This window comes from Gopherus evgoodei, unplaced genomic scaffold (genome assembly GCF_007399415.2).
Source record: "Gopherus evgoodei ecotype Sinaloan lineage unplaced genomic scaffold, rGopEvg1_v1.p scaffold_31_arrow_ctg1, whole genome shotgun sequence".
In the NCBI taxonomy this organism is placed as follows: Eukaryota; Metazoa; Chordata; order Testudines; family Testudinidae; genus Gopherus; species Gopherus evgoodei.
In genome coordinates, this window is record NW_022059983.1 from 3,853,784 (window position 1) to 3,881,463 (window position 27,680).

General features: G+C 61.0%; 1 protein-coding gene across 2 annotated transcripts in view; it reads left to right on the forward strand.

The window, feature by feature from the left end:
• LOC115640468 (dual specificity tyrosine-phosphorylation-regulated kinase 1B-like) overlaps positions 1-24,394 on the forward strand; it is a 37,547-nt gene extending 13,153 nt beyond the window's left edge. Inside the window, exons 1-11 of one of the 2 annotated variants that reach the window (XM_030543238.1) lie at positions 2,815-3,556; positions 8,842-8,990; positions 9,321-9,440; positions 9,697-9,885; positions 13,848-13,995; positions 14,556-14,842; positions 15,476-15,622; positions 16,442-16,582; positions 17,380-17,683; positions 20,520-20,626; positions 22,927-24,394. In XM_030543238.1, coding sequence (XP_030399098.1) covers positions 3,427-3,556; positions 8,842-8,990; positions 9,321-9,440; positions 9,697-9,885; positions 13,848-13,995; positions 14,556-14,842; positions 15,476-15,622; positions 16,442-16,582; positions 17,380-17,683; positions 20,520-20,626; positions 22,927-23,346 — 2,142 coding nt within the window. In that variant the 5' untranslated portion in view covers positions 2,815-3,426 and the 3' untranslated portion in view covers positions 23,347-24,394. Of the gene's footprint in view, positions 1-2,814; positions 3,557-8,841; positions 8,991-9,320; positions 9,441-9,696; positions 9,886-13,847; positions 13,996-14,555; positions 14,843-15,475; positions 15,623-16,441; positions 16,583-17,379; positions 17,684-20,519; positions 20,627-22,926 lie in introns of those variants that run through there. The other variant, XM_030543239.1, reaches the window with a different exon arrangement.
• The last annotated feature ends 3,286 nt before the right edge of the window (positions 24,395-27,680 follow it).

Consider the following 27,680-nt stretch of genomic DNA (forward strand, 5'->3'; position numbering starts at 1 on the left):
AGCAGAATGGGACACTTACCTCCGGTGTCTTATATACAACAGTCCATAGCAGGGGCCTCAGACACTGTTTTCTGCCAGTGTGGCACACAGAAGTTGAGTCTCTTGAGGGCTGTAATACTTTGGTTTAATTCTGGCTGTTGTCTTAGTGCAGGGGTGGCTAGGTGGAGGCCAGTGGTCTGTGCTACGTCTGGGATCTGATCATCCCTTCTGGCCTTGTAAAGCACTTTACAAAGGCGGGTCAGCGTCATTCGTAGAACTGGTCAAGAATTTTTAGAACAAACGTTTTGCTGCTCAAAAATGCTGATCCGTGGAAACTGAAATTTTTCACCTGCAGTTTGGATGAATTTCCCATTCCAAAACCTCTCAAAATTTTCCTGGGATGGGAAAAGAGTTTCCCACCCAGCTCTAATCATCGTTCCCCACTTTAAGATGGGGGAAACTGAGACACACGTAGCGGGGGAAGTGACTTACCCAAGGTCTCCCGGCTGCAGAGTGGGGAATAAGAATCCAAGTCTCCCATTCCAGTACTCTCTCCACTAGGTGTCACTGCCTCCCCACTCACTGGGGAACTGTTGCCCTCTAGAGAGAGACTGGGACACATGCGGTGGTGCTATTGTCTGTGAGCTAACAGCAGGCCCATGCGTTAAGATGAAGAGGTCCCAGGTTCGATCCCTATTGCTGATGCCCCACTAGGGGCTAGACCTTACAAGCTGGAGAGTCTAAACCAGGTTTGGAATGAGGATCAAATTGCTTCCCCGTTACTGCAAACCCATTTTCATCACCCATTGTTGGTTCAGCCCCAGGCACCTGAAGCGGACGGGGGTAGGGAGCGTCGGCTTTGTGTAGGGACGGCTTGTGCTGAGCAGAGAGTCCTGTGTGCGGTTGGTGTGAAGTTGTGCAGGATGCTGGGTCCCATCCTTCAGCTCCACATGATTTATTCTTTATTACGGATATTACCGTACTGCTGTGGATCCTCAGTCACAGCCCAGGGCCCTGCTGCGCGAAGCACTGTATGTTGTTATTTATTAGGTGTATTACGGTAGTGACTGGGAGCCCCTTTCGTAGATCAGGACATCATTGTGAAGGGTGCGGCATGTTATTATTTATTGTGTATATTACACTAGCACCTAAGAGCCACAGTCACATACCAGGACCTATTGCACTAGATGCTGTACGTTGTTATTGTCTGTGTTACCCTGGTTCCTAGGACCCTGTTGCACTCGGTGCTGTATGTTATTTACTGTCTGTGTTACCCTGGCGCCTGGGACCCCTTTGTGCTAGGTGCTGTATGTAATTTACTATCTGTGTTATCATGGTGCCCAGGGCCCCTTTGTGCTAGGTGCTGTACAGAACAAGATGCTTCCCATCTCGGTTGCAGGCAGCCATCACTGCGTTTGCTTCCCCGTGCTCTGAGTTCCACTCCTAAGCTACTTTGTGCCAGCCAGGGGAATGCTCCCCTTACTTTTAGAGACCTGGGGCTGGCCCTCCCCAGCAATGCATCCTGAAGTTTTCAGGTCGCACCCGAAGCAGCCGTGCCAGTGGGGCCCACGCGTGGAGCAGGCCAGGTCTCAGGGCTGGCCTGGTGTCCGTGCATCAAGTGGCTATGCCCCAGAGCGAGGCTTCTTGTGTGCTCATTATGGATGTGTCCCTGCTGTAGACTCCAGTTCCTTGGGTTGCTGTGGCTTAGTCAGATCAGGTCCCTCCAGCAGGAGTGGTTGGGCGTCGTTCCCTGTGGCTGGGTCCTTACGATGTTCCCAGGAAGCTGATCTAGTCCAACGGCACCAGCCATAAGCTCAGCGAGAGCCAAGCTCAGATGACTTAGTGCGAGGTGGCCACTGCTGGGGCCCAGACAAAAGGGTTTGATGTGGCTGTCGCCCCCTTCAGGCGAGGCATTGTCTGCAGCAGCCTCACTCAGCTGTTCCCAGCCCCAGCTAAGCCTCCCGCCGTGAGCTGTTCTCCTTTCCCAGCCAGCTCCCACCTGAGCTGGGCTCTCTCCTTTTACCCAGGCCTGACACCTGCTGCCAGGAGAGCAGTACAGCCGCTTGCTAGCCCTTCCCTGGCCAGCGGGAGGTTTGTACCCTCCGGGCTGCTGAGGAAAGGATGGCGGCAATTCCATCCCAAGCAAGCAGGGCCCTGGAACTAGAGCTTCGGTTGGGAGGCCTGTAGAGAAGCCTTGTCAAGGGGGATGCTGTGGCTGCTGCATGGAGGATGCCTCATTTTCCCATGCTCCTTGCACCGTTGCAGTGTGCCCATGTGCCGTTCCTCCCCCAGGTCCAATCGAAGGTGGCCTGGAACCCACCTGCCGCGTCCACCTCAGGGTAACGAACCTGGTCAGGCCAGGACCCTGCCTCCCTGAGCCTTTCCACCTACCCTTTCTTTCCCTGCACAGGGTCCCCTCAGTGCTGCACAGCTCTCTGGAGTGTGCTGGTGGCATTGTGGTGTGAGGAGACCAGTCTTGGCTGGTAGCAGGTGCAGATGGGGCTGGCTGCTCAGCCAGTGGATTCTGGTGGAGCTAGAGCCAAGCCTGGTTAGGACCTGCTGGTTAGGCAAAGTTTCCTACACTTGATTCCTTTGTGTGGGTCTTTCAGGACTCTCCCCCACCCGTTTTATTCCTGCGGCATGTCTTTGCTCCATAGGCAGCTTCTCTGTAACCCAGAGAGTGCTTGTTAAGTGGCTGCTTCCACTGAATCGCTCAGAGATAGTTGGCAATGTTGCTGGAGTCTCTGTCATTGTTAGGGCCCAGAGTGAACAACCCAAGAAACAGGCTTTTTCACTCTAGCTTGGCCAGAAGCCGTAGGCTGAATGCAGGGGTCCCTGCAGAAGGTTTCTTGGCCCGTGTTATAGAGAAGACTGAGCAGGATGGATCATCAGGGTCCCTTGTGGTCGCAACTCCTCTGAATAGACCTGATGGGGTCTCAGTTGGCGCGAGCAGACTCTGCTTTGGGTCTGGGTGTCTTTGCAAGGGGGCTCATGTTTGCTGGGAGGCAGAATGCCTCATACGGCTGGATTTTCTTCAGAAGTAGCTGGTCTGGAGGCAGTGCGTGGGCGGTGAGGGACTGCCAGGAGCCTGGCTGTGGTCCGGCCTAGCAGGCGGGCTCCCGTTGAGTGGCAGCACAGCTCTGCCTGTGCAGGGCAGGCCGGGTTGCCCAATTGGTCACACTCCTGTCCAGCTTGCTTCGGGGCTGTCGCTCAGCTGTTCCTCTCGTCAGTTTCTTCTTTGCCATTTTGTTCAAACAGCTGCCTTGATCCCAGCCCCTCTTCCCCGCCGTCCTTCCCCGACCTCCGGTCTTGCCTGCGTACTGCAAGGACAGCTTCCACGGGAGGGACAGGGAGCCAGGGCTAGCGCCCTCCATTCGCTCCCCCACCTTCGCAGGCTCCGTGCTAGGAGCAACTGCCCACGCCAGGGGCAACTGGACACTTTCCCCCATGGTGATACCCTCCAGCATTGAGGTGCCGCCGCCTCCCGCCATGCTGCTGGCACTGCAGACGGACTGGGGCAGGAAGGAGCCCGCGTGTTACCTGCCATCTTCCCGCTGCCACAGGCAGCCATCCACAGGTGGGCCCTGGCACTGGGCGGTGGGGAATCGCTGGTGCCTGCCTCATCCCTGCGTGGTGGACACGGGGGCCAGAGGTTGTGTGGATGGGGTGGGAGAGCAAGGGCTGAGGTGGCTGGGAGAGCAGGGCTCTGTGAAAAGGTGGCCAGCGGGTGCCTCGAGGTTGCACACTAGTCCTGTGTCGTGAACTTTTCTCTGAACGATCTGGATGTGGGGGTGAGTGGCCAAGTGACGAAATGTCCGGATGACTCAGTTATGGGGCTGACACGGGGCCAGGGAGGGGTGCGAGGAGCTCCAGAGGGAGCTGACTGAGCTGGGTGAAAGAGTACCTTGGTGGCAGACAGAAGTCAAGTTTGCTAAATGCAAAGTGATGTGTCCAAGAGGGAAAAACTGAAACTGCTTGGACAGCGGACAGGCGTGGAAATGACCCTCGAGCACTCATCGTGAGCAGCTCGGTGGAGAGTTCTGCCCAGTGCACAGCCGCAGCTGGAAAAGCCCCTGTCATGTCTGGGCACGTAAGGGCTGAGAGGGGGAATGTTTAACGAGGGAGACTTGCGTCTCTGCCCCCTCTTTGTAGGGCAGTGGTGCGGCCCCACCTGGAATAGTGTGTGCATTACTGGGCACCCCAGCTCTGAAAGGATACTGCAGAACTGGGGAGGGGAGGTGTCAGAGGAAGGGGATGAAAATGATCTAGAGCCTGGAAAAACTGGAGAGAGATTGGAATTGTTACTGTAGAGATCCGGAAAGTGATTAGTGGAATTGAGGAGGGATATCGGGAGTGTCTGTTCTCCCAGCCTCACAGCTCAAGGACTAGGGGGCATGTGAGGAAATTGAAAGATGGGGAAACTGCAAACCCATCTGAAGAAAGGCTTTGCCATCAACTGCATGATTGGCCTGTGGAACTGCCTGCCACTGGATGGTGGTAAATGGACAACTAAGGTGGGATAGGATAGAGGTCTATAAAATCATGACCGGTGTGGAGAGAGTAAATCAGGAAGTGTTGTTTACTCCTTCTCATAACACAAGAACTAGGGGGGTCACCATATGAAATTAATAGGCAGCAGGTTTAAAACAAACAAAAGGAAGTATTTCCTCACACAACACACAGTCAACCTGTGGAACTCTTTGCCAGAGGATGTTGTTAAGGCCAAGATATAACAGGGCTCAAAAAAGAACTAGATAAGTTCATGGAGGACAGGTCCATCATTGGCTGTTAGCCAGGATGGGCAGGGATGGAGTCCCAAGCCTTTGTTTGCCAGAAGCTGGGAATGGGCGACGGGGGATGAATCACTTGATAATTACCTGTTCTGTTCATTCCCGCTGGGGCACCTGGTATTGGCCGCTGTTGGAAGATAGGGTACTCGGCTAGAGGGACCTTTGGTCTGACTCAGTCTGGCCGTTCTTATGATAAGTCCAAGAGCTCAGCAAGATACAAAGAGAAGACTGGCATTTCTATGGATAATGGGAATGGCCAGAGAGAATGTAATGGTACCAAAGTGGGGCAGCGATCTGAAATCAGCTGCTTTGCAGCTTCTGCTGAGCTCTCTGAGACCAGGGTGAGAGCTGTTGTGGGCACAGATTATCCCCATCTGCTGCTGCAGGGGGGTTGCACCTTCCTCTGAACAATCTGGTGCTATCAAAGGGGGGATACCTGGATAGACGACCCCAAAGGCCATTCTGCGCCAAAAAAATAACAGTTCTGTGCACAATATTTTAAAGTTTTGCAAAATTCTGCAAATTTTATTTGTCTAGTAATGTGGATGCTCCAGCCTGGCATTGGGGAGTACAGACCACTGGCTGCACAGGGATAGGTGATCACTTTGCAGCCCCCGCCCCCCGGACATGGCTCAGCAGTGAGGCTGCACTCAACCCTGACACAGCACAAGGACCGAGCCTGCCCCAGAAACACCTCAGGGCCAGGTCCCTCGGTGTCAGGTGCACCCAGTGGGATCCAAGTGTGGGTGGAGAGGGTTCTGTGTGCAGCAGTCTGGGTGCAAGAGGCACTCTGGATGCATAGGGGCTTGTTGTCGGGTTCTGAGTGCAATGGTAATTGAACTCTGTGGGGGTGTGTGTGTCCAGGTAGAGGTGGTTGGGGCTGAAAGGGGCAGAGTCTGGATGTGATAGAGCTCGGCGGGGGGGGTTGGGTGTGGGGGATTGAGTGGGTGGGGGGTCCGGATGCTGGGGGAGTAGGGCTCAGTGAGGTGAGGATCCAAGTACAGCCCGCTGGGGCTCGGTAGAGTGGGGATCCAGGTGTGATGGCTCTTCGGGGTGGTCCAGGTGAAGGGGGAGTGGGGCTCGGCAGCAGGATTGTGGGTGTTGGGGGGGTGAGGCTTGGTGGAAGGGTCTGCGTATGAGGGGATCTGGATGCATGTGGGGTTGGGCAGATGGGGGAGCAGCTCCCCATACAGTGATCCCTCCCCCTGCAGCTGAGGAGCGATTGTGGGGAGCGGGGGGAGTTTGCAGAGCTTCCTGCAGTCTGGAGAGAAATCAGGGGGTGGGTCTGACCTGGCCCCGGATGCTGTGCAGGGGAAGAGGAAGTCTCATCCTCCCAAGCCCAGCCGGAACTAGGAGCTGAGCCTAGGTCTTTCCCAGTCCCACCCCCGCCCCACAGTGATTTACCTCTCTGCCGGCTGCCTTGGGCACCCAAAACATACTGCTGGGGAGGGTTGCATGCCGCTCTTGGGGCTTCTCTGTCAGAAAGCTATTTTTCTGCAGGAAAGCAAAGAAATCTGCGGGGGACATGCATTCTGCACATGCGCAGTGGCACAGAATTTTCCTAGGAGTAATTGGTGGGCCTGGGGGCTGATCCACTCTGGCTGCTTCTATGTTCCTATGACTTTTTTGGGCTGCTGGTCAGATGGGGAGAGGCACTGCGGTAGCTGGGCCATGGAGCTGGGGTGGGTCCCAGGTCTCTGTTGACCCACAGGGTGGTCTCAAGGCATATGTTGGGATGTACAGGCTTGCAGGGAGGAAGGGACTTGAAGCGTATGTTGTAGGAGTGTCATAGGTAGCCCATCACCGCCCCCAGGGGAGCAGGGTTGGACTGGGACTGGCCTTGTCTGTCCTGTGTGCAGGAGGGATCCCAGAGCCGGTGGCTCAGACACGCCCTGGCACCCTGCCCCTGTGCTGTGTATGGGAGGATCCCAGAGCCGGTGGCTCAGACACGCCCTGGCACCCTGCCCCTGTGCTGTGTATGGGAGGATCCCAGAGCCAGTGGCTCAGACACGCCGTGGCACCCTGCCCCTGTGCTGTGTATGTGAGGATCCCAGAGCCGCGAGCTCCATCTTTTCACAGCAGTTGGCTCTACTTCTTTCCCACCGCCCCAGTCAGTTGCCAGGATTGCCTTGCTCCCTGGGGGTTAAAAATAACCCCAGCAGCTGTGCTGCTTGGGACCCCACCCAGCCTCCCAGCTGGCTCTCTGATGGCGCTCAGCCAAGTACTGGAACGGGTTGCAGGGCCCCTCCCTAGTCCTGGTGCATGAGCTCCTCAGCTGGCTCCGGGGCAGCAGAGGACGCAGGGCCCCAATCCCAGCCTGCATGAGCTCCTCGCCTGGTGCCCGGGTGGTTCACAAGGCCCTGATCCCTGCCTGTGAGCTCCTCGCCTGGTGCCCGGGTGGTTCACAAGGCCCTGATCCCAGCCTGCATGAGCTCCTTGCCTGGTGCCCGGGTGGTTCACAAGGCCCTGATCCCCGCTTGTGAGCTCCTCGCCTGGTGCCCGGGTGGTTCACAAGGCCCTGATCCCAGCCTGCATGAGCTCCTTGCCTGGTGCCCGGGTGGTTCACAAGGCCCTGATCCCCGCTTGTGAGCTCCTCGCCTGGTGCCCGGGTGGTTCACAAGGCCCTGATCCCCGCTTGTGAGCTCCTCGCCTGGTGCCCGGGTGGTTCACAAGGCCCTGATCCCCGCCTGTGAGCTCCTCGCCTGGTGCCCGGGTGGTTCACAAGGCCCTGATCCCTGTTTGTGAGCTCCTCGCCTGGTGCCCGGGTGGTTCACAAGGCCCTGATCCCCGCCTGTGAGCTCCTCGCCTGGTGCCCGGGTGGGTCGTAGGGCCCTGATCCCTGGGCGTGAGCTCCTTGGCTGGTGCCTGGGTGGGTCACAGGGCCCTGATCCCTGCATGTGAGCCCCTCGGCTGGTGAGCGGGTGGGTCAAACGTCCCTGATCCCAGCGCGTGAGCTCCTCAGTTGATGCCTGGGCAGGTCACAAGGCCCTGATCCCTGCACATGAGCTCCTCGGCTGGCGCCAGGGCAGGTCACAGGGCCCTGATCTCAGTGTGTGAGCTCCTCAGCCAGTGCACGAGCAGGTCACAGGGCCCTAATTCCAGTGCATGAGGTTCTCAGCCAGTGCACAGGCAGGTTGCAGTGCGTGAGCTCCTCAGCTGGCGCCCAGGCAGGTCACAGGGCCCCAATCCTGGTGCACCACCTTCTCGGGTAGCACTCAGCGGGTCGTGGGGCCCCAGTCCAGGTGTGCAGGATCCTGGCCCGCCGGTGCCTCAGCTGGCACGAGGATAGCGTGCAGGCTGCATGCCCCAGCCCTGCTCTCTGCCTAGGGGTCCTGATTGTTCTGGCGAGTGGGAGAATGTTGGGACCCCGCTGGCCCTCAGCGTTTTGACTCTGGTTCCGTTGAGCGTTTTAGCTCATTTTTAAAAAACAAAACCAAGATGTGAAAACGCCCCGAAATGAACCAAAGTCCAGGGGAACTTCATTTGGGGTTGACCAGAACGTTTCCTTCCAAGCAAATTTGTTTCGTTTGGCGAGAAAACTCGACAAAGCTTCAATTTGGCTCGGAAGGGAACCAGATTCATTGTATGTGTTTCAGTTTTTGCAGCCCCCGAACCCCTCCCGTCAGTTGCTCACTCAGCTCTAGTTGACACTGGGCCCAGGTCACCTAGTCCCAGCCAGGCTGGTGCTCATCTTGCAACTCCCAGTCCCTGCACCCACAAGCGAGGGTGCGCTGTTACTTAAGGCCAAGTGGATCCTGGCAGGGCACAGCTCTGCGGTGGCCATTTGCACCACGTGTGAGCGAGCTGATTTGCAACTAATGTGTGTGTGGCCGTCAGTTGAGCAGGTTGGGGCATGGAGTGGCATCCAAGTTGGCAGCTGGTGGTGGAGGAAGGATACTGCTGGGTTATGTGTCGCGGGGGTGGGCATCGAGTTGGGGGCTGCACCCTGCAGCGGGAGGGGCAGAGGCGTGGGGATCCAGTGGGGAGGGCAGACGAGCACTTGGGGATCGAGGAGGTGGCCGCTGGGCCAAGGATCGCACTGATCCAGTCTCCATCTCTCTCTGCCCCGCAGGTGGCAGCAGCAGCAGTGCAGGATGCCAGCTGCCGCCCGCCAACCAGCCTGCCTCTCTGGGCGTCTCCCTTCCCACTGAGCCAAACATGTCGAGCCAGCACGGTCATGCCCCCTTCTCCAGCATCCAGTCCATGGCTGATCACCCGCAGGTACCGGCTCTCCCTGCCTCCTCTGGCCTGGGTGCCTGGGGGAGGAGCCTGCTCTGCAGCAGGGATTCTAGACGCACAGGGCCCGGGCTGACCCTTGCCACGGGACAGACAAACAGCCGAGGAGCCCTGGAAGGGGCTGGAGATCCTCCCCCACTTAGTGGGGATACGTCTGGCAGATGGGCTTAGGGCCAGATGCAGGATCCCTGCTGCCCTGGCACAACCTGGCCGGTGTCATGGGAGGGCACTGTGCCAGGAGGGAATAGCTGCAGACGAGGGAGGGCGGGGGTGTACCTGTCCCTTGCTGTGACTGCCCATCCGTAATCTCCGCAGATCCTGCCAGACCTGAGCGTCCTGCAGAGGCGAATCCCCCTGACCTTCCGCGACTCGGCCACGGCGCCGCTGCGCAAGCTCTCTGTCGACCTCATCAAGACATACAAGCACATCAATGAGGTGAACTCACAGGGGAGACGGAGTGCGTTGGCACCAATGGGTGGTCTCGCGTTGGGACAGCACCGTGGTGCCGTGCAGATTATGGGCCGGCATGGAGCGCTGGGAATGGGCAAAGCATGGGAGGTTTGTTCCCTGGACGGGGGCCCTGGCCTGAGACGCTGGCTCCCTGGGGGTTGGCGTGGGCAGGCTCCCAAGCCTGGGGCGCCGGCTCCCCCTGTACCAGAAGGTCAGTGCTGACTCTGCCCCCACCCCCCAGGTGTACTATGCCAAGAAGAAGCGGCGGGCGCAGCAGGTGCCGCCCGAGGACTCGAGCACCAAGAAGGAGCGCAAGGTGTACAACGAGGGGTACGACGACGACAACTACGACTACATCGTCAAGAGCGGGGAGCGCTGGCTGGAGCGTTACGAGATCGACTCGCTCATCGGCAAGGGCTCCTTCGGCCAGGTCAGCACTGCAAACCCTGCCGTACCCCAAACCTGCCGTGCCCCCACACTGCCCCCATGTCGCTAACCCCCTGCTACGAGATCGACTCGCTCATCGGCAAGGGCTCCTTCGGCCAGGTCAGCCCCCCAAACCCTGCCGTACCCCAAACCTGCCGTGCCCCCACACTGCCCCCATGTCCATAACCCCCTGCTACGAGATCGACTCGCTCATCGGCAAGGGCTCCTTCGGCCAGGTCAGCACCGTAAACCCTGCCGTACCCCAAACCTGCCGTGCCCCCACACTGCCCCCACGTCCATAACCCCCTGCTACGAGATCGACTCGCTCATTGCCAAGGGCTCCTTCGGCCAGGTCAGCCCCCCAAACCCTGCCGTACCCCAAACCTGCCGTGCCCCCACACTGCCCCCATGTCCATAACCCCCTGCTACGAGATCGACTCGCTCATTGCCAAGGGCTCCTTCGGCCAGGTCAGCCCCCAAACCCTGCTGTACCCCCAAACCTGCCGTGCCCCCCCATTGCCCCCATGTCCATAACCCCCTGCTACGAGATCGACTCGCTCATCGGCAAGGGCTCCTTCGGCCAGGTCAGCCCCCAAACCCTGCTGTACCCCCAAACCTGCCGTGCCCCCCCATTGCCCCCATGTCCATAACCCCCTGCTACGAGATCGACTCGCTCATCGGCAAGGGCTCCTTCGGCCAGGTCAGCACTGCAAACCCTGCCGTACCCCAAACCTGCCGTGCCCCCACACTGCCCCCATGTCGCTAACCCCCTGCTACGAGATCGACTCGCTCATCGGCAAGGGCTCCTTCGGCCAGGTCAGCCCCCCAAACCCTGCCGTACCCCAAACCTGCCGTGCCCCCACACTGCCCCCATGTCCATAACCCCCTGCTACGAGATCGACTCGCTCATCGGCAAGGGCTCCTTCGGCCAGGTCAGCACCGCAAACCCTGCCGTACCCCAAACCTGCCGTGCCCCCACACTGCCCCCACGTCCATAACCCCCTGCTACGAGATCGACTCGCTCATTGCCAAGGGCTCCTTCGGCCAGGTCAGCCCCCCAAACCCTGCCGTACCCCAAACCTGCCGTGCCCCCACACTGCCCCCATGTCCATAACCCCCTGCTACGAGATCGACTCGCTCATTGCCAAGGGCTCCTTCGGCCAGGTCAGCCCCCAAACCCTGCTGTACCCCCAAACCTGCCGTGCCCCCCCATTGCCCCTATGTCCATAACCCCCTGCTACGAGATCGACTCACTCATCGGCAAGGGCTCCTTCGGCCAGGTCAGCCCCCAAACCCTGCTGTACCCCCAAACCTGCCGTGCCCCCACACTGCCCCCATGTCCATAACCCCCTGCTACGAGATCGACTCGCTCATCGGCAAGGGCTCCTTCGGCCAGGTCAGCCCCCAAACCCTGCCGTACCCCAAACCTGCCGTGCCCCCACACTGCCCCCATGTCCATAACCCCCTGCTACGAGATCGACTCGCTCATTGCCAAGGGCTCCTTCGGCCAGGTCAGCCCCCAAACCCTGCTGTACCCCCAAACCTGCCGTGCCCCCACACTGCCCCCATGTCCATAACCCCCTGCTACGAGATCGACTCGCTCATTGCCAAGGGCTCCTTCGGCCAGGTCAGCCCCCAAACCCTGCTGTACCCCCAAACCTGCCGTGCCCCCCCATTACCCCTATGTCCATAACCCCCTGCTACGAGATCGACTCACTCATCGGCAAGGGCTCCTTCGGCCAGGTCAGCCCCCAAACCCTGCCGTACCCCAAACCTGCCGTGCCCCCACACTGCCCCCATGTCCATAACCCCCTGCTACGAGATCGACTCGCTCATTGCCAAGGGCTCCTTCGGCCAGGTCAGCCCCCCAAACCCTGCCGTACCCCAAACCTGCCGTGCCCCCACACTGCCCCCATGTCCATAACCCCCTGCTACGAGATCGACTCGCTCATTGCCAAGGGCTCCTTCGGCCAGGTCAGCCCCCAAACCCTGCTGTACCCCCAAACCTGCCGTGCCCCCCCATTGCCCCTATGTCCATAACCCCCTGCTACGAGATCGACTCACTCATCGGCAAGGGCTCCTTCGGCCAGGTCAGCCCCCAAACCCTGCTGTACCCCCAAACCTGCCGTGCCCCCCCATTGCCCCCATGTCCATAACCCCCTGCTACGAGATCGACTCGCTCATCGGCAAGGGCTCCTTCGGCCAGGTCAGCCCCCAAACCCTGCCGTACCCCAAACCTGCCGTGCCCCCACACTGCCCCCATGTCCATAACCCCCTGCTACGAGATCGACTCGCTCATTGCCAAGGGCTCCTTCGGCCAGGTCAGCCCCCAAACCCTGCTGTACCCCCAAACCTGCCGTGCCCCCACACTGCCCCCATGTCCATAACCCCCTGCTACGAGATCGACTCGCTCATTGCCAAGGGCTCCTTCGGCCAGGTCAGCCCCCAAACCCTGCTGTACCCCCAAACCTGCCGTGCCCCCACACTGCCCCATGTCCATAACCCCCTGCTACGAGATCGACTCGCTCATTGCCAAGGGCTCCTTCGGCCAGGTCAGCCCCCCAAACCCTGACGTACCCCCAAACCTGCCGTGCCCCCACACTGCCCCCACGTCCATAACCCCCTGCTACGAGATCGACTCGCTCATCAGCAAGGGCTCCTTCGGCCAGGTCAGCACCGCAAACCCTGCTGTACCCCCAAACCTGCCGTGCCCCCACACTGCCCCCATGTCGCTAACCCCCTGCTACGAGATCGACTCGCTCATTGCCAAGGGCTCCTTCGGCCAGGTCAGCACTGCAAACCCTGCTGTACCCCCAAACCTGCCGTGCCCCCACACTGCCCCCACGTCCATAACCCCCTGCTACGAGATCGACTCGCTCATTGCCAAGGGCTCCTTCGGCCAGGTCAGCACTGCAAACCCTGCTGTACCCCCAAACCTGCCGTGCCCCCACACTGCCTCCACGTCCATAACCCCCTGCTACGAGATCGACTCGCTCATTGCCAAGGGCTCCTTTGGCCAGGTCAGCACCGCAAACCCTGCTGTACCCCCAAACCTGCCATACCCCCACACTGCCCCCATGTCGCTAACCCCCTGCTACGAGATCGACTCGCTCATTGCCAAGGGCTCCTTTGGCCAGGTCAGCACCGCAAACCCCGCCATACGCCCAAACCTGCCGTACCCCCACACTGCCCCCACGTCTCTAACCCCCCGCTCCAAGATTGACTTGCTCATCGGCAAGGGCTCCTTTGGCCAGGTCAGCCCCCAAACCCCGCCGTACCTCCACAATCTGCTGTACTCCCACACTTCCCCCACGTCCCTAAACCCCTGCTACGACTCAGCTCGCTCATTGCCAAGGGCTCCTTCAGCCAGGTCAGCACCGCAAACCCCGCTGTGCCCCCTCCAACCCGCCAGACCCCTACACTGCCCCCACGTCCCAAACCCCCCACTACGACATCGGCTCGCTCATTGCCAAGGGCTCCTTCAGCCAGGTCAGCCCCCAAACCCCGCCGTACCTCCAAAACCCGCCGTACCCCCACACTGCCCCCATGTCCCAAACCCCCTGCTACGACATCGGCTCGCTCATTGCCAAGGGCTCCTTCGGCCAGGTCAGCCCCCAAACCCCGCCGTACCCCCAAAACCCCGCCAGACCTCCACACTGCCCCCACGTCCCAATCCCCCTGCTACGTGATCGACTTGCTTATTGGCAAGGGCTCCTTCAGCCAGGTCAGCCCCTGCCCCCCCGAATCTCTGCTGTACCCCTAAGTCTGCCCCCCCTCCCCCAAGCCCTTGCTTTACCCTCTTCCCCACTTTCTAATTCCCTGCTATGAAATGAACTCATTGGTCATCAAGGCCGCCTTCACACAGCTGAGAGTCACCTGCATCTGTCACATCCACCCCCAGCACTGGTCTACACCCCCCCCCCCCCGAGTCCGGCCATCCCCCCGACAGTGCTCTGTCCCTCCCAGGTGGTGAAGGCGTATGACCACCATGACCAGGAGTGGGTGGCCATTAAGATCATCAAGAACAAGAAGGCATTTCTGAACCAGGCCCAGATTGAGCTGCGGCTGCTGGAGCTCATGAACCAGCATGACACCGAGATGAAATACTACATCGGTGAGTGGAGGGGAACAATGGTGAGGGCTGGGACGTTGAGGGGCCAGGTCATATGTTGGGGAGGGGGGTATCTGGGGGCCAGCATGCACCAGGGGCCTTGGGTGTATGTTGGAGCTGGGGCATGTGTCGGGAAGTGTGAGGTATGTCGGGGCTGGGGTGTACATTGGTGAGTGGGGACATATATTAGAGTTGGGAGAATGTCTGGGGGTCAGATGTATGTGGGGAGACTTGGGGCATATGTTAGGGAGTGGGAGGCATATGTGGGGGACCTGGAGTTTGTTGGGGAGTGGGAGGTTCTTGTGGGGCAGGGGTGTATGTTGGGGAATGGGGGGATTTTCGGAGGCTGGGGCATGTCTGGGAGTTGGGGGGATGTCAGGGAGCAGGGGGACCTATAGCGGGGGCTATTGGAGTGCGGGGGTGTTGGGGGGGCTGGGGAGGTTATACCGAGGATTTCTCGTTGTGCCGTGTGGGGGGAGCTCAGCACGTCTGTAAGGTTGGGGGTCGCGGCGGAGGGGAAGTGCCCCCCTGGCTGTCCCTCACACTCCCTCCTCCTCCCCCAGTGCACCTGAAGCGCCACTTCATGTTCCGGAGCCACCTGTGCCTGGTGTTCGAGCTGCTCTCCTACAACCTGTATGACCTGCTGCGCAACACCAACTTCCGTGGCGTCTCGCTCAACCTCACCCGCAAGTTCGCCCAGCAGCTGTGCACGGCGCTGCTCTTCCTGGCCACCCCCGAGCTCAGCATCATCCACTGCGACCTCAAGCCCGAGAACATCCTGCTCTGCAACCCCAAACGCAGTGCCATCAAGATCGTGGACTTCGGCAGCTCCTGCCAGCTGGGCCAGCGGGTGAGAGCACCGGCCCTGCCCCTGAGCTGCAGCCCCGCCCCCTGAGCCATAGGCCCCTCCCTCCGGCCGGTGTCATGGCCCCGGCCCCTCTCTGCAACCCTAGGCCCAGTGCCATCAAGATCGTCGACTTTGGCAACTCCTGCCAGGTGGGCCAGCGGGTGAGAGCACGGCCCTGCCCCCAAACCGCAGCCCCTGTGCCATGGCCCCACCCCTACCTATGCCCCCTGCCCTGCAACCCCAAGTGCACCCTCAAGATCATTGACTTTGGAAGCTTCTGCCAGCAGGGAGTGTGCTTAGCCCTGCCTCACCTGTCCCCTAGCCCCACTCTGGGGGGACAGACTGAGAGACAGACTGTCCCACCCCTACCTCATCCCCACTGCCAGATCCGCACTGCCCTGCTTTAGTGGTTACAGCAAGGGAGGCTGGGAGCCAGGACATGGGTTCTCTCTCAGCTCTGGGAGGGGTATGGGGTCTCGTTAGAGCAGAAAGGTGCTGGGAACCAGAACTGAGCTCTATCTCTGCTCTGGGATGTATTTCCCAGCAAAGTCTGTGGGTCTGGCCAGGCTGTGCCCCGGTGCAGGCTTCCTCCCAGCTCCCGTCAGGGACTCATCATGCTGCCCCTCATCTCCACAGATCTACCAGTACATCCAGAGCCGCTTCTACCGCTCACCGGAGGTGCTGCTGGGCATGCCCTATGACCTGGCCATCGACATGTGGTCTCTGGGCTGCATCCTGGTGGAAATGCACACAGGGGAGCCTCTCTTCAGCGGCTCCAACGAGGTGAGGGATGGGTGGGGGAATTGCCGCTGGGGCTGTGCCCATGGGCAGAGACTGAGGGTCACAACCCTTCTCTAGGTGGGAGTGGGAAACAGGCCCTATCGGTGGTGAGGGGAGGACCATGGTGCATCATGGGGGCTTTTCTTTCGGTGCCTTGGGCCAAGCTCCCTAACTGGACTACATTTCCCAGGATGCACTACAGTATTGTGACTCTGATCACCTGTCATTTCATGAGAGGGGAGCATCATGGAACATGTAGTCCAGCCAGCTCAAAGAGGGGGAAATGAGAGCACAAGCCATATAAAGTATATTTTTCATGAGGTACCTTGTTGCCTGTTGGAGGGGAGCATGCCATGGTGCATCGTGGGAGACATAGTCCATCCAAGGAGCTCCTCTCAGAGGAAAGGATGGGAGTCCAAGCACATGAACTACATCTCCCATGAGGCACCTGTGGAGGGGCAGTTTAATGATGAACACTCAAAATGAAGTGTGTTTGGGTCATTTCAGCAAACTGAACTATTTCAAGCGGGGTAGAACCGGCCCCTGTGCGTCCTGCTTGGCTCCCCTGCCACCCCCCGGAAAAGGGAAACATTTTGGCAAAATGCAAACTTTTGACCCCAGGGAATTTTTCAGGTTTTGAAGGAACCACGTGTCCACAGAGAAATCTTTTGGGTGGGAAATTCCCGACTGGTGGCACTCAGGATGTCACCCATTCCTGGGGTGAGAGGCTGGGCACATCTGCCTCCATAAAGGGAGGGAGCGGGGCTGGGTGGGAGCAAGGCTGGCACGGGCGCCCCATGACGCGTCCCTCCCTCCCTTCAGGCAGATCAGATGAACAGGATTGTGGAGGTGCTGGGGCTACCACCCCCACACATGCTAGAGCAGGCGCCGAAGGCCCGGAAATACTTCGACAAGCTGCCCGAGGGGGGCTGGGCCCTCAAGAAGAACAAGGAGGTCAAAAAGGTAATGGGGGCCCTGGGGTCCTCACCCCATGCTCCTGAACTCCCCTCCCCACCTTGCAGGATCTCTGTTCTCCCCATACACCTTCTCCTGCCATTCTGGCCCTGATGCCAAGCCCTCCCTCCCCCATGCTGCTGGGATCTCTGTGCCTCCATGCTGCCCCTGCCCCCGTAAGCCACCCTATATCCAGCCCTGCTCCCTAGCACCCGCTGCCAGGAACCCCGCTTCCCTGTGCATTGCTCTCCATCTGCATTTTCCCCATTCTCCCCACATTGCCCCCTGACTGCTGAGATTCCCATGTCCCCACTGCTGCCCCCTCACTGCCTCTCCCACTCCCCACTCCAACCCCGCCCTGCTGGAGTCCCCCTGCCAGGATCCCAGTGTCTCACCCCACATCCCCAGTCTGCCGGGATCCCTGCATCTCCTGCATGCTATGCCACTCACCCCATCCCTGCTCTGCTGGGATCCCCATAACCCCTCTCTGCCCTGCCGGGATCCCCGTGTCATTCCCCTCAAAACTTATGTCTTCTGTGCTCCCCATCGCCCTGCCGGGATCCCCGCGTCTCCTGCATGCCAAGCCACCCACTGCATCCCTGCTCTGCTGGGATCCCCACAACCCCCTCTGCCTTGCCAGAATCCCCGTGTCATTCCCCCCCACACTCATGTCTTCTGTACTCCCCCCCACCCTGCCGGGATCCCCATGCCCCCCGCCGCCGCCTAGATGCCTGCATCTCTACCTGCCTCTCTTCCCCCGTCAGGTTCCCAGCCGGGACCCCTTGCTAAACGCGTTTTCCTTGCAGGAATACAAGGTGCCGGGCACACGGCGGCTGCACGAGGTGCTGGGGGTGGAGAGCGGGGGACCCGGGGGGCGCCGGGCGGGTGAGCAGGGCCACTCGCCCTCGGACTACCTGAAGTTCAAGGACCTGGTGCTGCGCATGCTGGACTACGAGCCGCGCAGCCGCATCACGCCCTTCTACGCCCTGCAGCACAACTTCTTCAAGAAGACCAGCGATGAAGGCACCAACACCAGCAACAGCAACTCCACAAGCCCAGCCATGGAGCACAGCCACAGCACCAGTACCACCAGCTCCGTCTCCAGCTCGGGTATGGCCCCGATCCCCTGTCCCGGCCCCTGATTCCCCGGCACCAGTACCACCAGCTCGGGTACGGCCCCGATCCCCGTCCCGGCCCCCGATTCTCCAGCACCAGCTCCGTCTCCAGCTCGGGTATGGCCCCCATCCCCTGTCCCGGCCCCTGATTCCCCGGCATCAGTACCACCAGCTCGGGTACAGCCACGATCCCCTATCCCAGCCCCCGATTCCCCAGCACCAGCTCTGTCTCCAGCTCCGATATGGCCCCGATCCCCTGTCCCGGCCCCTGATTCCCTGGCACCAGTACCACCAGCTCGGGTACGGCCCCGATCCCCGTCCCGGCCCCCGATTCTCCAGCACCAGCTCCGTCTCCAGCTCGGGTATGGCCCCCATCCCCTGTCCTGGCCCCTGATTCCCCGGCATCAGTACCACCAGCTCGGGTACGGCCCCCATCCCCTGTCCTGGCCCCTGATTCCCCGGCATCAGTACCACCAGCTCGGGTACGGCCCCCATCCCCTGTCCCGGCCCCCGATTCCCCAGCACCAGTGCCACTAGCTCGGGTACGGCCACGATCCCCTGTCCCAGCCCCCGATTCCCCAGCACCAGCTCTGTCTCCAGCTCGGGTATGGCCCCGATCCCCTGTCCCGGCCCCCGATTCCCCAGCACCAGTGCCACTAGCTCGGGTACAGCCACGATCCCCTATCCCAGCCCCCGATTCTCCAGCACCAGCTCCGTCTCCAGCTCGGGTATGGCCCCCATCCCCTGTCCCGGCCCCTGATTCCCCGGCATCAGTACCACCAGCTCGGGTACAGCCACGATCCCCTATCCCAGCCCCCGATTCCCCAGCACCAGCTCTGTCTCCAGCTCCGATATGGCCCGGATCCCCTGTCCCGGCCCCTGATTCCCCGGCATCAGTACCACCAGCTCGGGTACGGCCCCCATCCCCTGTCCCGGCTCCCGATTCTCCAGCACCAGCTCCGTCTCCAGCTCGGGTACGGCCCCGATCCCCTGTCCCGGCCCCTGATTCCCCGGCACCAGTACCACCAGCTCGAGTACGGCCCCGATCCCCTGTCCCGGGCCCCCGATTCTCCAGCACCAGCTCCGTCTCCAGCTCGGCTATGGCCCCCATCCCCTGTCCCGGCTCCCGATTCTCCAGCACCAGCTCCGTCTCCAGCTCGGGTACGGCCCCGATCCCCTGTCCCGGCCCCTGATTCCCCGGCACCAGTACCACCAGCTCGAGTACGGCCCCGATCCCCTGTCCCGGGCCCCCGATTCTCCAGCACCAGCTCCGTCTCCAGCTCGGCTATGGCCCCCATCCCCTGTCCCGGCCCCTGATTCCCCGGCATCAGTACCACCAGCTCGGGTATGGCCCCCATCCCCTGTCCCGGCCCCCGATTCCCCAGCACCAGTGCCACTAGCTCCCTCTCCAGCTCGGGTATGGCCCCGATTCCCTATCTTGGCCCCCAATCCACCAGTACCAGCAGCTCTGTCTCCAGCACGGGTATGGCCCCCAGTGCCCAGCCGCCAATCCTCTACCTCCGGCCCCCTGTGTTGGGCCCCCAATCCTGTGGCACGAGTACCACTAGCTCCATCTCCAGCCTGGGCCGTCTCTCATAATGCTTTGCTAGTGACAAGCAGCAAACCCCTCCAGGCGCTGTGATCACTGAGCACAACAGCATGTGGCGCCCCCCACCCAGCTAGATTGCATGGATGTCCCAGAGCTGCTCATGAATCACAAAGAGAAAGGCACCAGCCAGATCCCCCCAGCTGCCAGCCCCTTGTACCTCGGGAATATACTGCACGAGCAGTGCAAATTTATTTATTGGTTCACCTCTTCATCAGTGGGAAGTGGATACACACCAGCCTTTGTACACCTGAGCAGATTCGCCCCACACTTCATACAAACGCACTGGTAAAGATAAACAGTAAAACAAGTTTATTGACTACAAAAGCTAGATTTTAAGTGATTGTAAGTGTTAAGCAAAAAGTCAGTTAGTTACGAAAGAGAACAAAATTAGCACAGTCTAATCTTAAACCTGTAAGACACTAGGCAGTATTGAGACCAAGCAGTTTTCTCACCCCACTGGATGTTACAGTTCACACAGGTTTCACCCTTGAAACCTGGGCCAGTATCCTCTCTTGGAGTCTTCAGTCTTCTGAGTGTCTTTGTTGCTTGCAGTGTAGGTGGGGGCAGGAGAAGGGTCCAGCATGGGGCCCCTGGGGTCTGTTTTATACCCTCAGTCCATGGGCTTGGAGAACACAAGTCCAGGCATGTCTGGAGGCATTGCTGAGTCACCAGGCAAGGCCGAGCAGTTCCCTGGTGTGGCCTTGTGCAGGTGAGTCGTTGCATTTGTAGCTCCCTTGCTGGACAACGGCTGAACATGGTTGTGCGACAGCCACCCGACGTTGGTGATCCCCCTGGTTATTGTCTCTGGGGAGCTAGTATCTGGGCGCTTCCCAAACCCACAGCAGATTTTAGTGACAATCATACAACACAATTCTCAGAACTTCATATGCACTGATGACAGAACAGTGGGTTTCAGCAAATCAGAACCTTTCCCATGATGCCTTACAAGACATGCTTTCTGTGCAATACCACAATTATATACAAATGTTGAATATGGGGGTCACAGGGCGCACCTCTGGGGTGTACAGTGTGACAGCCAGAACCACCATCTCCATCTCCAGCTTGGGTATGGCTCCGACTCCCTGCCCCTGGCCTGGTACAGCTCCTGACCCACCAGTACTGCCAGCTTCATCTCATGCTCTGGTACGGCCTCCAGATCCTCCAGCCCCACTCTGGGGCTCAGCCTGGCACCAGCACCGACGGCCTCTTTCTCCCCCCACAGGCGGCTCCAGTGGCTCTTCCAATGACAACCGCAACTACCGCTACAGCAACCGCTACTACGCCAGCACAGTCGCCGCCCACACCGACTGCGAGATGCAGAGCCCCCAGGTACGGCCTCTTGGCCCCCCCGCCACCCACAGTGACTGCGAGATGCAGAGCCCCCGGGTACGGCCTCTTGGCCCCCCCGTCACCCACACCGACTGCGAGATGCAGAGCCCCCAGGTACGGCCTCGTAGCCCCCCCACCACCCACACCGACTGCGAGATGCAGAGCCCCCAGGTACGGCCTCCTAGCCCCCCCACCACCCACACCGACTGCGAGATGCAGAGCCCCCAGGTACGGCCTCGTAGCCCCCCCACCACCCACAGTGACTGCGAGATGCAGAGCCCCCAGGTACGGCCTCGTAGCCCCCCCGTCACCCACAGTGACTGCGAGATGCAGAGCCCCCAGGTACGGCCTCGTAGCCCCCCCGCCACCCACACCGACTGCGAGATGCAGAGCCCCCAGGTACGGCCTCGTAGCCCCCCCACCACCCACAGTGACTGCGAAATGCAGAGCCCCCAGGTACGGCCTCGTAGCCCCCCCACCACCCACACCGACTGCGAGATGCAGAGCCCCCAGGTACGGCCTCGTAGCCCCCCCCCCACCCACACCGACTGCGAGATGCAGAGCCCCCAGGTACGGCCTCGTAGCCCCCCCGCCGCCCACAGTGACTGCGAGATGCAGAGCCCCCAGGTACGGCCTCTTGGCCCCCCCCGCCACCCACAGTGACTGCGAGATGCAGAGCCCCCAGGTACGGCCTCGTAGCCCCCCCCCCCACAGTGACTGCGAGATGCAGAGCCCCCGGGTACGGCCTCTTGGCCCCCCCCGCCACCCACAGTGACTGCGAGATGCAGAGCCCCCAGGTACGGCCTCGTAGCCCCCCCGCCGCCCACACCGACTGCGAGATGCAGAGCCCCCAGGTACGGCCTCTTACCCCCCCCACCACCCACAGTGACTGCGAGATGCAGAGCCCCCAGGTACGGCCTCGTAGCCCCCCCGCCGCCCACACCGACTGCGAGATGCAGAGCCCCCAGGTACGGCCTCGTAGCCCCCCCCCCCCACAGTGACTGCGAGATGCAGAGCCCCCAGGTACGGCCTCTTACCCCCCCCGTCACCCACAGTGACTGCGAGATGCAGAGCCCCCAGGTACGGCCTCGTAGCCCCCCCGTCACCCACACCGACTGCGAGATGCAGAGCCCCCAGGTACGGCCTCGTAGCCCCCCCGTCACCCACACCGACTGCGAGATGCAGAGCCCCCAGGTACGGCCTCGTAGCCCCCCCGTCACCCACACCGACTGCGAGATGCAGAGCCCCCAGGTACGTCCTCGTAGCCCCCCCGTCACCCACACCGACTGCGAGATGCAGAGCCCCCAGGTACGGCCTCGTAGCCCCCCCCCCCCACAGTGACTGCGAGATGCAGAGCCCCCAGGTACGGCCTCGTAGCCCCCCCCCCCACAGTGACTGCGAGATGCAGAGCCCCCAGGTACGGCCTCGTAGCCCCCCCACCACCCACAGTGACTGCGAGATGCAGAGCCCCCAGGTACGGCCTCGTAGCCCCCCCCCCCACAGTGACTGCGAGATGCAGAGCCCCCAGGTACGGCCTCGTAGCCGCCCCCCCCCACCCACACCGACTGCGAGATGCAGAGCCCCCAGGTACGGCCTCGTAGCCCCCCCGCCACCCACAGTGACTGCGAGATGCAGAGCCCCCAGGTACGGCCTCGTAGCCCCCCCGCCACCCACAGTGACTGCGAGATGCAGAGCCCCCAGGTACGGCCTCTTGGCCCCCCCGCCACCCACAGTGACTGCGAGATGCAGAGCCCCCAGGTACGGCCTCGTAGCCCCCCCCCCCCCCACAGTGACTGCGAGATGCAGAGCCCCCAGGTACGGCCTCTTGGCCCCCCCCCGCCACCCACAGTGACTGCGAGATGCAGAGCCCCCAGGTACGGCCTCGTAGCCCCCCCCCCACCCACAGTGACTGCGAGATGCAGAGGCCCCAGGTACGGCCCCCTTCCTCCTCCCCCCCCCCCCCCGCCGCCCACACCGACTGCGAGATGCAGAGCCCCCAGGTACGGCCTCGTAGCCCCCCCGTCAACCACAGTGACTGCGAGATGCAGAGCCCCCTTCCTCCCCCCCCCCCGCCGCCCAGACCGACTGCGAGATGCGGCACTCCAGGCATGATCCCGCTGCCCCCTACCATCTCCATCCCCACCACCCCAGGTACGGCCCCCTTGCTCTCCACAGCCCACACCGACTGTGAGTTGCAGAGCCCCCAGCGTTGCTGACGCTCCAGCTTCTCTCTTCCTCACCCTTTAGCCCGGCCCCAGCCCTGCCCCCCTCACCGGTGGCACGTCTCTCTCTTTCTGCAGGCTCCTCCTCCACAGCAGCAGCCACGCCTCTGGGCCGGGGGGGATGTCCCGGCGCCGCCCAGCGACGGCTACCCGCCGATCTTACCTCACAAGCCCACGCCCAGCCAGCCGGCGGCACCGCACTTCCACGGGGCGGGCCCGCACCCGCTCTTCCAGCCGGCCGGGCGCGCCCACTACCACCGCCCGCCCGTCTCACCCCACGGCCCCGAGTGCATGGAGCTGGGTCCGGGCCCCCGGCACCTGGACTGTGCCCCTTTCGGCTCGTCGGCCTTCCGGACTAGAGCGGCGGTGGGGGGGCGGGTGGGAGAGGTGGGGCTGCCGCTGGCCTACCCCCCCCACCTGCGCAGCCGGGCGGAGCCCGAGGACTCGGCGCCCATGCTGGGCGTGTGCGTCCCGCAGAGCACGGCAGCCAGCTCTTGATGACTCCTCAAGCCATAACGCTCTTAGGATGCGCTGCCCGGCGGGGGACGGGCATGGTGCCCACAGATGTTCACAGCCCCGAAAGCTGGCGCCGCCTGCCACTCCCACCTCCATCCCGGGAGCTGGCACCGCCTGTGGCCCCCTTGCCTTGGGAGCTGGCCCTGCCCACCACAACCCCCAGGGGGTGGCAGCACTCATGGCACCCTGCCCTGCCCCGGAGCCAGCACCGCCCACGGTCCCTGACTCGCCCACCTCCAAGCCACCACGGCCCTGGCTCTCCCATAGAGCCAACCTCATGCCCACAGCCCTCTGCCCTCCCAAGCCAGTGCCACCCCTACTGTCCCACTGCTTAGCCAGCAGAGCCAGTGTCCCCTGTGGTTGCCTGGAGCTGGCACTGCCCTTGCCCCCCAGACTCCCCACGGTCCGGAGCTGGCACTGCCCCTCCCTCGTGTCCGTGTGGTTCCTACTGTAAATGGTTCCTAATTAACACTGGCTCACTGGGCTGGGTGGGTGCTGGGGGGCTGCCGACTGGACAGAGGGTCCCTCTGCACTTCATGGACTGACGGCCGGGCTGCCCGCCCCACGTCCAACTGGAATTGCTGCTAAAACCGCCCCCTGCCCCGGGCAGCAGGGCCCTAGCCAATATTTATAGACCCTGGCCCCTCCCGCTGTGGGGAAGGAGTGCCCTGATCTCTTCTCCCCCCCTCCATGTCCTGCTGGGAGAGCCCCATGTCCCTCTTGCCCTGCCCCACCCACCTTCCCTCTCACCCTGCCCCCCCACCCCCGTGTGTGTGGGAGCCCCCCGGGCATGAGCCCTGTGGTCCGACACCCTGGCACTGGCGTGGCAGCGAGCCGGGCCGGCCATGTGGTCCCAGCGTGGCCGTGGCTCGTGCTGTACTGTTTGTCTTTAATTTATTGTACCAAAGACGGTGCGCGGCTTCCCCTGGAGAGGCTGGAGGGGCTGCCCCGTCGGGCCCTCCCAGCACGGCCCCTGCGCTCGCCGCTGGACCCGGGGCCTCTGCTTTGGAGGGGGTGGTGAATAAAATAGTGACAGCAGCTCCGCCGGCTCGCGGTCCCTCTGCTGGCGTCCTCCGCCCACAGGCAGTCTGGAGACCTGCCTGCTGCTGCCGGCTCCCGGAGGGGAACCACTGGGGCGGGGTGGGGGGACAGTGGAAAGGGGAGAGGGTGAGCCTCCATATATCTGTCTTGGCTGGTTAGATTGTGAGCTCCTTGGGGCAGGGACTGGCCCAATGGGGCCCTGATCTCAGCTGGGGCAGGGCCTCTGTCTCGCTGTGTCTGGGTAGCACAAGGCACCGCGGGGCCCTGATTTCAGGTGGGGCAATGATTGTCTCTTGCTGTATCTGGGCAGCACCTGGCACAACAGGGCTCTGATCTCAGCTGGGGCAGGGACTGTCTCTGTATCTGGGCAGCACCTGGCCCAATGGGGCCCTGACCTCAGCTGGGGCAGGGCCTCTGTCTCGCTGTGTCTGGGTAGCACCCGGCACAACGGGGCCCTGATTTCAGGTGGGGCAACGACTGTCTCTTGCTGTATCTGGGCAGCACCTGGCACAACAGGGCTCTGATCTCAGCTGGGGCAGGGCCTCTGTCTCGCTGTGTCTGGGTAGCACCCGGCACAACGGGGCCCTGATTTCAGGTGGGGCAACGACTGTCTCTTGCTGTATCTGGGCAGCACCTGGCACAACAGGGCTCTGATCTCAGCTGGGGCAGGGCCTGTCTCTGTATCTGGGCAGCACCTGGCACAATGGGGCCCTGATCTCAGCTGGGTCAGGGACTCACTGTATCTGGGCAGTGCCTGGCATGATGGGACCCCGAAGTTGGTGTCTTGTTTCCCCCGAACAGTCCGTAATGCTGAGTCGTCTGGCAGGGGAATGGGCAAGACCATGGGGTAGTTTGGAGACATCACTGGGACAGTAGAAGCCAAATGTAAAACTGCCTCACCGTGCCAGGGGTGCCCTTGGCAGCCGCCTCCTCCCCTTACACCCTCCCCCCCCCCCCATTGGCTTGGAGACCCTGATGCCAGGACTGGTCACAATCTGTCTGGACCAGCTAATGAGCAAGGGAAGCCCTAGCTCTTGGAGCCCGCGCTCAGGGAGGATTGATTTCCACCCTCTCCCCAGGGGAGTCTTGTCCTTTGGGGGGCACAGTGTCCTGCCAGCGTCTGCTGTCATCCACGGAGAGGCCTCCCTGTGGGGTCCACACCTTGGGGCAGGGGATGCCGGCCTGCACTGCAGACTGAGGTGATTCATGGCAACGGGTGGATCCAAAGCTGCCCCTCACATGGCAGCTTGACATGTGCACGTGGCCAGGGGCTTGCTCTGTGCGTGTCTCCTGCAATGTTCATGGAGAGTAGCCACCAAGCCCTAGAGCAGGCAGGTCCTTCTGGCTCAACTGTCCCAGGGCTGGGTGAGTTCAGGTCCCTGCTCCAGCTGGCCCAGGGTGCTGGATGGGCTGTCTGACTTCTGGAGCCATGGGTCCCGTGTTGCTAAAGAGCTGGGGGCCAGCCCTTGGGGCTGCTCTGAAATTGGCCAGCCAAGCTGTGTCTGGCAGGAGAACTGGGCTGGTTTGGTAAAGTGCTGCTACTGTGCTGTGTCATGGGAGCTGTAGTTCAATTCTGTTATCTGTGGGCTGGACCACATCTTCCGTGATGCACTGCAGCCTCACCTCATGATGAGTGCATTGTGGGAGATATAGTTTGGCTGGCTCATGCCCCCTTTCTCCTATGGAATATACTCCACATTGATAGTATATCAGACTACAACTCCTAAGATGCGTTGTGGTGGCAGAGTAAGGGGGTGCATCATGGGAAATGTAGTCCAGATCATGGAGAATGGGGGGAGGGGTCAGAATAAGAGAGGCACCTGAATTACAGTTCCTGTGATGCACTCTGGGCCTGAGCCACAGGGGAGAGTGATGCATCATGGGGGATTTAAGTTGGATTTCTCATGTTCCCATTCTTGTGTGGAATGCACTCACCCTTGGTATTTCTCCAATGATACATTGTGTTTTTTTGAGAGAGGACACTACAACTCCCAAGATGCACTGTGGTGGCTGAGCAAGAGGGTTGCATCATGGCCAATATGGGTCTGTAATAAAGCCCAGCTCATGGGGCATGTGAGACAGCTGAACTATGACTCCCATGAGGCACTGGGGCTGAGCCAGAGAGGAGAGTGGTGCTTCATGGGAGTTGTAGTTTGAATGGCTCGTGCTTTCATTTTCCTCTTACTGTAAACAGTCTATTGACCATGATGCACTCCATCTTCTCCACAATAGGGGAGTTAACTCTGGGAGCAGAGCCAGAGGCGAGACTGGTGCATCATGGGAGATATCCAGCTAAAGTGCCCAGCCCAGAGAAGAGAATAGGAGCGTGATGCACCTGAACTAGACGTCTTGTGGGGCACCATGACGTGCTATTTCTGAGTTCTTTTTGTGGCCAAAAATTAAAGAAATTCTGTAGGGAAAGTGCCCCACTCACCCCTGTTGGGCAGCTCTAGTGCCCGCTGTAGGTGCCACCGTGCTCCTGTGGAGACGCTGCTCTTTGTTCTTTGGAGAAATGGCAGGGACTGCTGGTGCCTGGCCCTGGCAGCGCTGAGCTGCAGCCTTATGAGCGGCCAGACTGAGTCAGACCAAAGGTCCATCGAACCCAGTATGCTGTCTTCTGACAGTGGCCAATGCCAGGTGACCCAGAGGGAATAAACAGACCAGATAATCATCAAGTGATCCATCCCCTGTCACCCATTCCCAGCTTCTGGCAAACAGGCTAGGGACACCATCTCTGCCCATCCTGGCTAATAGCCATTGATGGACCTGTCCTCCAGGAACTGATCTAGTTCTTTTCTGAACCCTGTTATTGTCTTGGCCTTCACAACATCCTCTGGCAAGGAATGCCACAGCTTGACAGCCAGCTGAGAGGATTGGGTGCAGGTGCTGGCAGCAGATGGTTGGAGTTTGCCAGCAGTTGATGCCTTCCTAGCCGGCATCAAGTCAGTGGCTTCAACCTGCCTGGGGCCTGCCCCCCCTGGGGGGAGCACAGTTTCTTTGGGGGCTAGGGGCTGCCCACCAGTTTGGACTGAAGAGGCCAGGACTCTGGCAGCCTGCAACACCCCTGTTCCTAACACCCATGGGGGGCTGCAGCCCAGCTAGTGTGGGGCAGTACCTGTTCTTGTATCCTGGCACTGGCTGAGACAGCAGTAGCTTTGAGCTGGGGTGAGTGCAGGCCCGTCTCTGAGGTTGGCAGCATTCGGTTCCTGGGCACGGATCAGGGCCCTTTGGGCCAGGCACTGCCCAGCCCGTCTATTGCCTGTGCTCATGGGATC